At 43.3% G+C, this 13,432-nt stretch overlaps 2 protein-coding genes across 2 annotated transcripts; both read left to right on the forward strand.

The window, feature by feature from the left end:
* Nucleotides 1-787: 787 nt before the first annotated feature.
* LOC137886021 (protein mono-ADP-ribosyltransferase PARP14-like) lies at nt 788-7,941 on the forward strand. The gene is made up of 7 exons (XM_068728406.1): nt 788-1,056; nt 1,488-1,597; nt 2,912-4,951; nt 5,035-5,271; nt 5,368-5,592; nt 5,897-5,966; nt 6,390-7,941. Exons 1-7 carry the CDS (start codon nt 882-884, stop codon nt 7,487-7,489), a joined length of 3,957 nt encoding a protein of 1,318 aa, XP_068584507.1. The 5' UTR covers nt 788-881; the 3' UTR covers nt 7,490-7,941.
* Nucleotides 7,942-8,581: 640 nt separating this feature from the next.
* Nucleotides 8,582-12,722, forward strand: LOC137886023 (E3 ubiquitin/ISG15 ligase TRIM25-like). Its single transcript, XM_068728408.1, has 7 exons — nt 8,582-8,913; nt 9,483-9,851; nt 10,068-10,163; nt 10,482-10,715; nt 10,936-11,092; nt 11,174-11,233; nt 11,316-12,722. The coding sequence occupies exons 1-7, from the start codon at nt 8,665-8,667 to the stop codon at nt 11,843-11,845; spliced, it is 1,695 nt and encodes a 564-aa protein (XP_068584509.1). The 5' UTR covers nt 8,582-8,664; the 3' UTR covers nt 11,846-12,722.
* The last annotated feature ends 710 nt before the right edge of the window (nt 12,723-13,432 follow it).

Below are 13,432 nucleotides of genomic sequence, written 5' to 3' on the forward strand. Positions count from 1 at the left end.
CCATCTTGTATATCTGCATACACAAAGCATGCATCATGCATGATAAAAGTATACAAGTATGCATATGGCTTGGCAGGCCCTTTGTATCGAGCTGGTGAGACTGGACAGGTGACATACCTGAACCGGTGTAAACGCAGAAGTGCACTGAAGCTTGATTCTTGGTGAAACAAAAGAGCTGATAGCTGCCCTGTAACGGGGCTTTGACTCTCTTCCCGTTTTCAGGAAATATATGCAACGTGTCTGTTAATATTGACGTTCTCTTCATGAAAAAACACAATCCAATGGGTTTTCATACTTTTGACAAACAAAAGGAATTCCTTTTTTTCATGCACAGAAAGTCTAAATATTTCCTTATTTGGTGTAATAACAATGCTTGAGGTCTAGTCTGTGCAAAGGCAAGGTGCCACTTCGAGAGAGAGAGAGAGAGAGAGAGAGAGAGAGAGAGAGAGAGAGAGAGAGAGAGAGAGAGAGAGAGAGAGAGAGAGAGAGAGAGAGAGAGACATCTTTTTTGCAAATACCCTATTCTTTTATAATAATAATAAATATTACTATTACTTGAACCCCATTGCTACAGCATTAATACAGTCAAAATAAAACAAAATTACAAAAAAGTTAATTTTACAAATGGTCTATTATCATACAGCAATAGTAATAATTGTTATTATTATACACATGGAGCTGTGGGGTTTGTTGGACCACAAATATCTTACCTGTTACACGAGTTCATACAAAGTCCCCCTTGGAGACTCTTCTGCTGGATCAGCACTAGAGGCGCACTTCGCCTGGTAGGATCAGACGGGAGACATTTGTCAACACACCGCCCTTTAAAATCGGACGCTGCAGATGTTTGGCTTCATTCGGCTCTCCTCGGGTGTCAAACCATGGGTGACGTTTACCGGCACCCCGTTTTCTTCGAGTGCCACGACCTCCGCGAGGAGCAGGTGAAGAGAATAAGAACATATTTCTGTGTTCGCCGCAGATCGGGCGGAGGAGACTGCGGAGCGCCGAAGAGGGAGAACGATCGGATCTACAGCGTTGCGTTCAAATACCCAAAAGGTACGTGAGGCCATTAATGCTATTAATTATTAATTAATTATGAATTATAAACTCATATTTTACATGATAATACCGTCATTAGTAGGGTAATAGTAATACTACATTAAAATGTTGAACCGTTCATTATTATTCGTGAGATTGGATCCAAATCAGAAATCCTGACGCTCCCTTTCCCGAGAAAATGAAACTTAAATCATTGTTGCCACAAATGAGGTTTGGAAGTCGTCAAACTTCTTGAATAGGCTAAAGACAAATACATATATTGTATCTTAACTGTAGAAAAGTCTAAGCAACACAGCTAGTGTTGCCCTACATAGACACTTTCTCTGTTTTCTAACTATACGTGACAGATACAGAGAGGTGGTTGTTGTTGTTGTTTTTCTTTTTTTTTTGTTCTTTTTTTCAACTAAAGGTCACATTTCTATCTTTAGATCAGCAGGCGGTGCTGCAGAGATCCGAGCATGTTGTGGACGATCTGGTGTTAACTGTCCGAGGCAGCCTGGAACCTCTCACCTCCCAGGAGCTCACCGCTCCAGCACAGGTTGGCACAACAATTAAATGAGGTCAAGGAATAAACGAGATACACGCGCGCATGTGCAGAGGTCGCGCGTGTGCAACTCCTACAGCCGATACATCCTGAAACATCAGGATTGTAAAACACTGACCTGGAACAGTTTTCTACCCGGGTACTTTTACTTTTAGTACTTTATGTACATTCAGCTGATGATAACATACTTAAGTAAGGTTTTTTTAATTGAATATCAGCGTGATATTAGTATTTTTTACTACAGTAAAGGATCTGAATACTTTTTTCATCCACTAATTACTTTTTAATTTAATTTTTAATTACAATCTAATTTTGGGAACTCACTTGGCAAACAGTTAATATACAAACAGTTGTTCTTAACCTTGGCTACAGATCCTTGTTCATAAAAGTACATTTTTCTCTGTTTACTTCTATAAACACAAGACTATGATTAAATATGATCACATCATGTTTTAGTCAATTAAGATCAAAGAGTTTATGTGATCTGTTTGTCACAAGAGGTTCGAGTGTCAAACAAACATTGTCTCTAATAGAATGATGGAGTGAATTTAAATCAATCTGAGCAACTTGACTCCAGTTTATTTACAAAAGAGACACAATGTGGGGTAATATTTCTATTTCAAAACACTAATAACACGCTTTGTATATCACCAGCCTGCAGAGTCTGAAAAGTTAACTAATACTGAAATGTAGTTGAGTAAATCTACCTCTGAGATGTAGTGGAGCAGTGTTTAGTGGTGGATTGCAAAACCACCTCTATACCGCCACCTAGCTTCTGTGTCAGGAGTGATATCCGGCCAATCCAAAGAGGAGGATTGAAACCAATTAAATCTAGTGATACAATGGTGACAGGGTCCGCCCACTTACTGTCAAAAAGAAAAAAAAGGTTTGCGAGCAGAAGAGTAGTGATAGAAGCCCCTTTCCAGGGGACACTCAAAGCATGGTTTTCTCCTGTCAGGCTGCAATTATGCTTACATGAGCAGATATCTGCTGCGCAAAGTGATGTGAAAGCGCTCGCAAAAGTATCATGCATGCTTGGCTGTCTGAGTTGCACGCATGGGACCTCTACACACTCAGTTTTGCTCGTGGAGATTGACATTGATTTGCTGTCATATATTTCATCTCAGCCATATAAGGTTGTAGATTCAAGAAAATGAATTACCATTTACAGTTACTGTTTTTATGTAGTTATATAACACCAGAGGTTGTATACTGCACCTTAATCACTCTGCATATTAAGGGATTTTATCTAACAAGCCATGCACTCGACGGCAGTTAACTGTTAACTGATGTCTCCTTTGAACACAGAGCCCACAATGCATTCCTGCCTCAACACCTTCACCAAGTGGCGAAGAATATGACCTACAACTTGATTGTCACCTCCTACGTTATCTCAAGGAGTGCCCCAAGGCTGTGAACGACCTAGAGGAAGCACTCGCCTCTGTGGCCTGCTCTGCCCAGCTGTACCCAGAGGAGGGGAGGGTTTTAGTTAGCCGGTTAGCTCAAGCTGGTGCTGCAGTTAGAAATTGGAAAGCCGAGGTAGCCAAACACTTTGATGGCTACATGTACCACTTTGAGGTGGACCCTCACAAAGGTAAAGCTTTGCTTAAGTCCTGCAGCTCTCATCAGACCACAGATGAGGTGAAGGTGTACAGCGAGGATGGGATGGCCATTGTGGTTGGGGAGCATTCTCAAGTGAACGCCATGTTGATGGCTGTAGAGGACTCGCTTGTTAAACGACGGTCAGGTGAGAAGCAAAAAAGCGTTCGTCGACTTGGCGAGGCCAAGGTCCGCCTCCTCTGGAAAGAGATGGAGCCCAGTTTGCGACAAGGTTTTCCAGAAGTGAAGATCGCGCAGGGAGCTGCAGGTCAGTTAGTTTTGGAAGGTTCTATGGAGGAGATTCTTAAAGCTGGGGAGTGTATCTCTGAGCAGGAGAATCTTGTGTTAGAAAAGACCGTTTCTGACATGAGCCCACATTTTTTTACCTTCTTGAGAAAGGCATACGGCGGTGCAGGGGTGCTAGGGGACTTTTTAGGGGTTGGTGGCAAGGTGGAAATAGAGTTACGAGACACGGAGGTACGTTTCTTATCTCTTTCCACTGATGATCTTGATGAAACTGTAAAGGCACTGCAAGGTGAGATCAAGGAAGTCAAGATTGATGTTCCTAACTGCTCCTCTGTGCCATCTGATCTTTGTGAAAAGCTAAAGTCCAAGACAAATGAGATGAACCAAGGGCAATACAGGGCTCAGGTCGTGTTTGGCCCAGACAGCACAGTGTTCCTACTGGGCCACACCAAAGAGGTTGAAGAGCTAAATGAAGTTGTCATCCAGTTTTTGGACGAGTCAAGTGTTCAAAGCATAGTCCATCTGCCTTTCACAGAGTTAGCACAGGAGTTGCCAGAATTGCTGCAGCTGCATGGTTTTGACAATTCAGGGGTTACCTTCCATCCTTTAACATCTTCCTCTGGGCCCATGGTCTTGCTGGAAGGTCCATCTGGCAAAGTGAATGAGATCAGAAACGGGCTAGGACTAGTTCTGGACTCACTTCTTGAGGATAGAGTCACCACTGACCAGTTAGGGACAGTAAGATATTCCAAAAGTCCCACTGGGAAAGCTGAATTCCTAAATGTTGCTTGTGATCTTGCGTCCTTAAGTTTGGGCAAAGTAAACACAACAGTTGCTAGCTACACCCTTTGTGACGGGTTCCAGGTGCTGGTGTGTCAGGGTGACATCACCAAACAGGAAGCTGATGCCTTGGTGAACGCTGCCAATGAAGATCTGGACCATGTTGGTGGGGTCGCTGCAGCGCTGAGTAAAGCGGGTGGCCCTCAGGTGCAGAAGGAGAGCAGAGATATAGTAAAGCAGACTGGAAAAGTTCCTACAGGTGATGTGGTAGTGACCACAGGGGGGAACTTAAACTGTAAGATATTGCTGCATGCTGTTGGGCCTGTAGGAGGAAAATCAGGTGGCAGAGAGAGGATCTTACTGGAAACAACTGTCCAGTCTGCTCTACATTTAGCAGAGACGATGGAGTTAAGGTCTATAGCCCTGCCCTGTATCAGCTCAGGTGTGTTTGGTGTTCCCGTCGCTGTGTGCTCTGACGCTATTGTAACTGCTGTTAAGAAGTTTGGCAGTCAGGGATGGCGAAGTCTGAGCAGAGTTATCCTGATTGATAACAGAGGAGAGGTGGTGAGGGCCATGCAGGAAGCATGTGACCGGCTTCTCCAAGGGATAAGTAGCGGAAACGCTGCACCAAGAGATCCGGGGTTCCAAAGAGGAGCCGCTGGTGGAGGCCCTGAAGATGGTGTCCATGTAGAGATCATTCAGGGAACCCTGGAGACCCAGCAGGTGAGGAATATATTAAACTTGCTCATTGGAGGGTAAGAAAAACAAATTTTTAGGATACATCACAAGTGCTGCTCTCCTCCTAGGTGGATGCCCTGGTTTCACCCATGGTTGGCCATGAACCTCTCTCCACCCGTGTTGGAAACACTTTGTATGAAACGGTTGGATCCCAGCTGACCGCAAGCTTTACAAAGGAAGCAAGAGAAGGAACTATGCCTGGTGACGCAGTCCTGGTGGAGGGCTTGCCCGCACTTCCATCTAATGCAGTGTTCTTTCTCAACCTCGTTCCCTGGGATGAAGACCCAGGTGGAGCTGCAGTTCAGGTGCGATAGTGGAGGAGTGTTTTCTGTTCTCTGCACCTTAATACAGTATTTATTTTTGTCTTGCCTTAAAATTAATTCAATTCTGACATTTTCCAGGTTATGAAACTGGCCATCAGCAACACCCTAACTACCTGTGAGAACAGAGGGTTTGGATCAGTTGCTCTCACTCTGCTCGGTGCTGGGCATGCCCTGCAGTTTCCTGAGAGCGTGGTTGCCAGGGTTCTACTGGAGGAAGTTCATGCGTTTGAACAGAACCGAGCCAGCAGAACACCGTTCCTGGTCCGCGTCGTCGTCCACCCGACTGACGAAGAATCCAGCGAGGTAATGGAAATGCGCTGTGCCATAAACACGGACTATTCACGATGAAACTCAAAGGGTTCAAGTTGCATGAAATATAGTTTCCGTTTCCCCCATAGCAGCTACATCGTCCTCAGACCAATAGCCACTGGGTTCTAATATTGCAAAATGATTAAACATAAATCTTACAGTTGATCGTTGAAGTAATACACCAGAATAAATGGTTGTATTTTAAAAGTTTTGAGTTATGAACGTCAGCGAACATTTTAACAAACATCATATGAGTATATACTTGAATTGGTATTAAACCTTCTCCCTGTCTCTGCAGGCCTTCAGGTATGTCCAGGAAGCTTTCCAACTGGAAAGATTCTCAAAAGATGTTCCCCAACCAGACCAAGGTGGGCATATAAATTATATGACAGAATCAGAATCCAGTCCTGTCACACCCGTTTTCCTGTTTTTCTTTGATGGTAAATTAACTAAGCATCAGTGGAGAAGTGCATTCATTACTTATTTACACTCGGATGTATTTGATTTGCAGTACAGTGTATATTGTCAGCATCAAAATATATTTGGTGCATGGGCAAATAAGAGAAGATTTCTCCGCTAGAATATGTTACACAACCTTTTTGAAATATTTTACTTTATTATTTCTAAATAAATAAAATGATCCGCTGGAACTTCTCCCTGTGGACCTAACATCATTGTTGTCTTCAGTTGGCAGATATTTGTAGGCATCCTAAAGTCTAATTTTAAAGCCAAAGCATTCCTTTAAAATGCAGGAGACAAATGTGCTAAACACAGTCATTATTCTCTTCTAGTGTCAACTACAAGGAGGATCGTCCTGCTGGGAAAGACTGGATCTGGGAAAAGCAACCTAGCCAACACCATATTTGGAGAGAAATTGTTCAAAACAGACCATTCTCCCAACTCTGGAACAAGTGAATGTCAAGCTGAAACCAAATCTGTCAATGGAAGAAGCGTCACCTTGATCGACACTCCTGGTTTCTTTGATACCGGCAGGTCTGAGGAGAAGATGAAGACTGAGATAGTGAAGTGCATCACAGAGTGCGCTCCTGGGCCTCACGCTTTTCTCATCGTGCTGAAAGTGGAGAAGTTCACAGAGCACGAGCAGGCTGTCACCACGAAGATATGCGAATATTTCTCTGAAGATCTTTTGAAATATGCTGTGATCGTCTTCACACATGGCGACGAGCTCCCTAAAGGGATGAAAATCGAGGAGTTCGTGAGTCAGAATGAGAATCTGAGCGATCTGGTGAAGAAGTGCGGCGGCCGGTGCCACGTCGTCGACAATAAACACTGGAAGAACAAACTGCAGAATAGCTACAGGAGCAACCCGGTCCGGGTGGAGGACCTGCTCAACACAATAGACAAGATGGTGATGGAAAACAACGGAGGCCACTACACCAACGAGGTGTTTCAAGAAGTGGAGAAAGAAATACAGATAGAGGAAGAGCACATAAAACAAAACACGTTGTCAGGAAGCGTGCCAGAGGAAGAGATCAGAAAACAGGCAAAAACCAGAGTGTCCAACAGGCTCTTGATCCAACTGGCAGGCACAACAACAGGAGTAGTGTTGGGAGCTTTTTGTGGCCTGGCAGCGATGGTTGGAGTAGTCGTCACGGCTCTGAATAACTGTGCCGGGTTGATGAAACTTGTGAAAAGGGCTCCGGCAACAGCGGCGGCGGCAGCAGCAGCAGCAGGAGGAGCAGAAGTCACAGGACTGGCAGTCACTGGAGTGGCCTTGGGCGTGGTCGCCGCAGGCGTGGCAGCAACAGGAGGGGTCATAGGTGGTATTATTGGACACGAGGCAGCTGAGGCAGCAGAAACACCATGGGAGGCGGTAGAGATGGTAACAAATGCTGTCTTAAACAAAGGGAAAGCTGCTTTAAAGTTGTAATAATTACATTACATTCATCCAACGGGGGATTCTGATTCAGTGATTCTGGAAAAGGTGGAGGGAAATGTTTATTTTAAAGAGTCAAAACTGTGAATTATCTAAAAATCATTCTAATATAGGAACAATGGGCTCATGCAATCTTTATATATTGGTAATGTGTGGAATACATGATCCCCGGGCACTTCTCAGCAGCCCACTGCTCCCAATAAGCTAGGGATGGGTTAAATGAAGTTAAATTTCGTATATGTGTATATGCATATGATGGCAATAAACTGAACTTTGAGTAAAGCAATTGACGATGTTTAATTATCTGACAGTGGTGGTTTGAATGTGGACTCTCTTCATATCTTTAACATGTTAGATTTATAAATAACTATTTTCCTGTTTCTCTATATCATGCAATTATTTGTTAAAAATCTGTTTTCAAACAATAAAAGCACTGATTGCGAACACGTTTTCTTATTCGTCCATTTCTTATTACAATGAAAGTCTGTCTAGTTTTCCCTGCACCTACAACCTGTGGTCAGCAGGGAGCTCCCTAAAGCAAGACAAACGCTTCGTTTAGTCCGTCACATCCTGCAAAGACGAGGCGGGTCCAGCGTAGCCGCAATGGGTGGTTTTGTGATGTAAAAGCTTTTCTGCAAGCCTTGAAATATTTTGCATTATAATGTATAATATTTTTACATTTGCCTCTAGCTTTCATATTTTCCTAGATGTTTTTTTTTTTTTTTAGGTGCACAATGCTACAGACTTTGCTTGAAGGAATTGCCATCATACAACTTAAACTTATAGATATTGTACCGATAAGATACTTTTGATACTTGATATCTATTAATCATTACCAGAATTACACAAATCAAGCTCATAGACTTACAGGGATAAACTAAGTTGCATTAAATTTAATCAAAACCGATGTTGTTGGTCAACTGAAGACAATTCCGTTTTCTCAGACTATGAATGAGGACTGTTCATATTGTGTGGGACTGCTGTCTGCCCCTTTAACACGGTTTCTCTGAGTGCACAGGTGATGACAATTACCTTGTTGGTGGACATTGAGCCTTGAACCTCACACACTGCTCTGAACAGCCTCACCGCTCCTGGTTGAACCAGAGAGTCAAACTAAATCAAACCCAGCAAAACTCTTTGTCTTTTCACGAGACTGGTCGACAGTGAAAATGGCCAGCAAACAACATCATCAAGAGGAGCAGCATGGAGTCCACCTGGACCAGGATCAGTTCTGCTGTTCAGTGTGTCTGGACCTGCTGAAGGAACCAGTCTCCGTTCCCTGTGGACACAGTTACTGCAGACACTGCATCGAGGATTGCTGGGACCAGGACGAGAAGAAGGGACGGTACAGCTGTCCTCAGTGCCGGGAGACGTTCAGTCCGAGGCCGGTTCTGAAGAGGAACACCATGCTGGCTGAGGTACTGGGGGCAGAATACCTTTCTTCTTGTTCCTCAAAATGTAATTTTTTTTTTGACGTCAATCCAGGAATATTTTTCCTAAAGGCCCAACCAGTAAGATTCTCCTAAAAAGGAAAAAAAAAAAGAAGTACTATGTCAGATCCGGGAAGGAGGGGCCAACTTTAAATAAATGTTGAGTTTACAAAGTGACATATCATTGTGCCTTTTAAATATTGAAATGCATTGTATTTTGATGCTTATTAAAAATGCCTCCTGGTTTTTTGTTTTAAGCATTTCAATAACACTAGTAGACTTACAAGTCATCTGGCTCAATGTTAGGCCAATAGTTTAGATTATATGGCGGTATTGTAAACCAAAGTTTGGTACAAAGTCAATTAGAAACGGTCTCCATTACATAGTTTGCCCGACAGAAAGCTCTGATGAGTTGATCATTCAAGTGTCAAATTGTTGCATTCAGTACATATCTTAAATTAGAGTTTAAAGAAGTATTTTCACTGGTGGAGTGTTATTTAATTCATGTGTCTGTTGGTTTCTTGGTCATCAGTGACTGACTTTCCCGTCATCCACAGGTGGTGGAGAAGCTGAAGAAGAGCAGCACCCAGCAGCCTTCTCCTTCTCTGGCCTGTGCCGGCCCAGAAGACGTCGTCTGTGATTTCTGCTGCGGGACCAGACGAAACAAAGCCACGATGTCGTGCCTGGCCTGCTTGGCATCTTACTGTCCGGCTCACCTCGAGCCTCACCACAGTGTTCCCGTGTTGAAGAAGCACCGGCTGGTCTCGGCTACAATCCCACTGCAGGAGAAGATGTGCGAGAAGCACAACAAGCTGATGGAGGTCTACTGTTGGACGGACGAGAAGTGCATCTGCCACCTGTGCGTTATAGATGAACATAAGAGCCACAAAACCATTTCTGTTTTACTACAGAAAGCTGAGACGGAGGTAGACACTCACTTATCTGTTCACTTTATTCCTTTTCAAAGTCCAGTACTCTCAAAGGGCATGTGGCTATAAAACATACTCATTAAGTCTTTTAATGTCCTCTGTAGAGCTTGTTCTGACATGAAACGTTAATCATTTTAACATGCTTTCAATTATTTTTCTTTAACATGAACCGCTCCAGTCTACCAGCGAATAATCCCGCTTTCTTCCTTCCAGAAACGTCTGGTTTCCAGACAAGAGGAAGTCCAGGCGAGAGTCAAGCAGAGAGAGGGGGAGCTGCAGACGCTGATCCGAGCTGAGGAGAATGTCAAGGTTTGAAATGACTTGTATTGACTCGTAGATCTTGATTGATTGTGAGATGCCGCTGAGGATGATGTGGACAACAGGTTTCCTGCGGACATGGTTTAAAAATCATCACTGCAGTCAGTTTCACAAGCCAATGAATGGGCATAACAATGTCAAGTTATATTTGGGTCTTTGCTGGAGCTCGCAAGCTTCCGTTTAACCCAGAGTTAATTCTGAACATTAGCTCCTGGAATAGAGATTTCAAGGGAGTGTGTTGGACATGAGGCCAATGTGTTTTGTTTCAGCAAATTTTAAAAATATAACAATTCTGATGCGTGCCAACAGAGTTGTGCCCAGACCGCGATGAAGGACTGTGACAAGATCTTCGCCGAGATAATCTCCTCCGCACAGAGAAGACGTGGAGAGGTGAAGCGGCTGATCGGAGATCAGGAGAAGACGGCCGTCGCTCAGGCTGAAGAGCAGCGGCTTCAGCTCGAAGAGGAGATCAGCAAGCTGAAGGGTCGAAACGCTGAACTGGAACAGCTGTCGCGTGTTGACGATCCCATCCGTATGATTCAGGTAGCCAGACACTTTTTAGTGTTGTCTTTTGACATTTTGAAGTTGTTTTGAAGAGTCTTTGTTTGTGACTTTATTGCATGATTGAGTGAACAGTTTCCAGTGCGGTACAGCCAAATTACTGACAGTAAAAGTAATTATTTTTGAATAAAGTTTGAATCTTGTATTTTGAACGTATTTGTTTTTCTGTCTTCAACTTCGCCTCCGTCTCTTTTCCCCTCAGATTTTCCAGACCCTCTCAACTTCCGGTGACCATTCAAACTTTTCATTCGATGCTGCTCCTCTGCGTTCCTTCGGAGATGTGACTGAGTGCGTCTGTGAGCTGAGATGTAACTTAGAGTCCGTCGTAAGGGACACATGGCCCAGGATCTCTGCCACAGGTATCGCATGGAAATATATACATTCTGACTTGCCATATTCATGTCCAGTGGGTTATTTATAAAAATGTTTCTTTCTCACAGTCTCTTATGTGGACTTCTCACTACCGCCAGCACCAAAAACCAGAGAGGAGTTTTTACGCTGTAAGAAATTCAGTCGAACATCTTTACCTTTGAATAAAATAATCATTAGCGGTGTTAATACTCACGTAGTTTCTTCTGGCAGATTGCTGTCCCCTCACACTGGATGGGAACTCAAACTACCCCTATCTTCACCTGATAGACGACGACCTCAGGGTGAGGCCTTCACCCACCGCGTACTCTGCTCACCCAGACAGGTTTACCAAGTGGCCACAGGTGCTGTGCCGAGAGGCTTTGTCAGAGCGATGCTACTGGGAGGTGGAGTGGCACGCTCGCACTCTGTCTGCAGCGGTGGCATACAAAGACGTCAACCGCACATCAGATGAGTCACAGTTTGGGAAAGATGACAAGTCCTGGAGTTTAGAGTGCACGGAAAATGGCTTGTTGTTCCGTCACAATAATGTAGAAAAAAGGTTGTCGGGGTCTTGCTCCAAAAGGATTGGAGTGTATCTGGATTATAAAGCGGGCACTCTATGTTTTTATCATGTCCCTTACCCGATGGTGCTGCTCCACAAAGTCCAGACCACATTCACCCAGCCTCTTTATCCAGGGCTTGGGCTGGAATATGAATGGTATGACATTGGCGTGTTTGCACAGCTGGCCAAGTTATGGTAGTAAAAGTTTGGAAAATCAAGTTTTTTTTTGTTGTTGTTCTGCAACAACGATTCCCTTCGACTGGAAAAGTTGTCTTAAAATCTAAATAATAATGGAAATGACGCAACTAGTTAGCGAACAATCTTCCTTCCTTATTTATCTGAAAGTAGTGTGCAGATCGCCACCAGCTGTGTCTACAACGACCACTACTGTATTGTGACTGAATTGAATACAAACAATTGGGTAACCCTTCCATCTAGGCACAAATGGGCTGTAAGGGGTCGTAAAACACACGTCATCCAAACTCAAAAACAGCCGGCGATGTATGCAGAAAAATCGACCTCAAGGTCATCGTATAAGACGCGTCATAAAATCTTGCAAAACAAAATTTTTTTTTTTGCTTAGCTAAACACACCGTCCAAAATATAGAAAGTATGCAAAACTTTCCCGCCCGCTGTGTCTCTGGTTGGGGATAGAGGTCAACGATGCCACCTCTCTCTCTCACACACACACACACACACACACACACACACACACACACACACACACACACACACACACTATGTTTACAATGCAAAATGTCTTCAGAATCAGACATGGTTTATTTTTTTTCCCATACAAGGAATTTGGCTAGGCGATTGGTGCATAGCAAAAAACCCAGCGCAATAGTAAAAGACACAATTTAAAAATTTAAAAATGTACATGTAAATTTACAATAAAATATGGTAAACAAACCAAACAAAAAAAAAAGTACATTAAAACAATGATGCTGAGGTCCTGGGTTATTGTGGAGCCCAGGAAGCGGAAGGACTCCACAGCATCTTTAATTGTGTTTTTAATTGTATTGTAATACTTTGAGCATGGTTTGTGATTTAAAAAATAAATTGCATCGCTTACATTGAAGATTGTACCTGGTTTATTTGCATGTAGGTAACACTCATCTAAGAGGGCCTGTGTGGAGTCTTTCCTCAGTCTGCATTGGTGTTCTGGTTTGCATTTTAAAAACATGCAGGTTCATTTGTTGTATTTCATATGGTCATATCGATAGATGTGTGTGTTTGTGTGTATACCCCCAATCACACATTTATGTAATTTGCATAGTACTTTTCATACATACATTTGTGAGGCTTCACACAGTAAAATATGTAAAGGCAAACAGTTTGACAGTATACAAGCATAGCCTATTTATGACGTCCATACTTCTTGTTGCGTTGTGAATTGAAAATATAAATATATAAGCGGTCGTGAACACTTTTATGCTCATCCGACAGAAGGGCAAATGGCTGTTGGCCCATTTGTTTCAATGAAGGGAAACGTTAAAGTTACAGCATACAATTATATCTTAGCCTCCAACTTTGTGACAAATGCTCTTTCCATGTCTCACCATGACATGCACAGGTCCATAGAGAGACGCATGGTGTAAAGAGCGGAGTCCTGAATTCAACCTCGTCCGACACCTTAGGGATGAACCAGAACGCCATCAGCAACTCACGTCTTAAAATCACTATTTATGTAGCACCTTCAAAACAGAGTTTACAAAGTGGTTTGACAGCCAAAGCAAGGCAATACAACCACAGAAAGCTCAACAAAAGCAAGACAAACAAAGGT

Source organism: Cebidichthys violaceus, unplaced genomic scaffold (genome assembly GCF_023349555.1).
Source record: "Cebidichthys violaceus isolate CVI_PGR_0920_01 unplaced genomic scaffold, fCebVio1.0.p SCAF_41, whole genome shotgun sequence".
Classification (NCBI taxonomy): Eukaryota; Metazoa; Chordata; class Actinopteri; order Perciformes; family Stichaeidae; genus Cebidichthys; species Cebidichthys violaceus.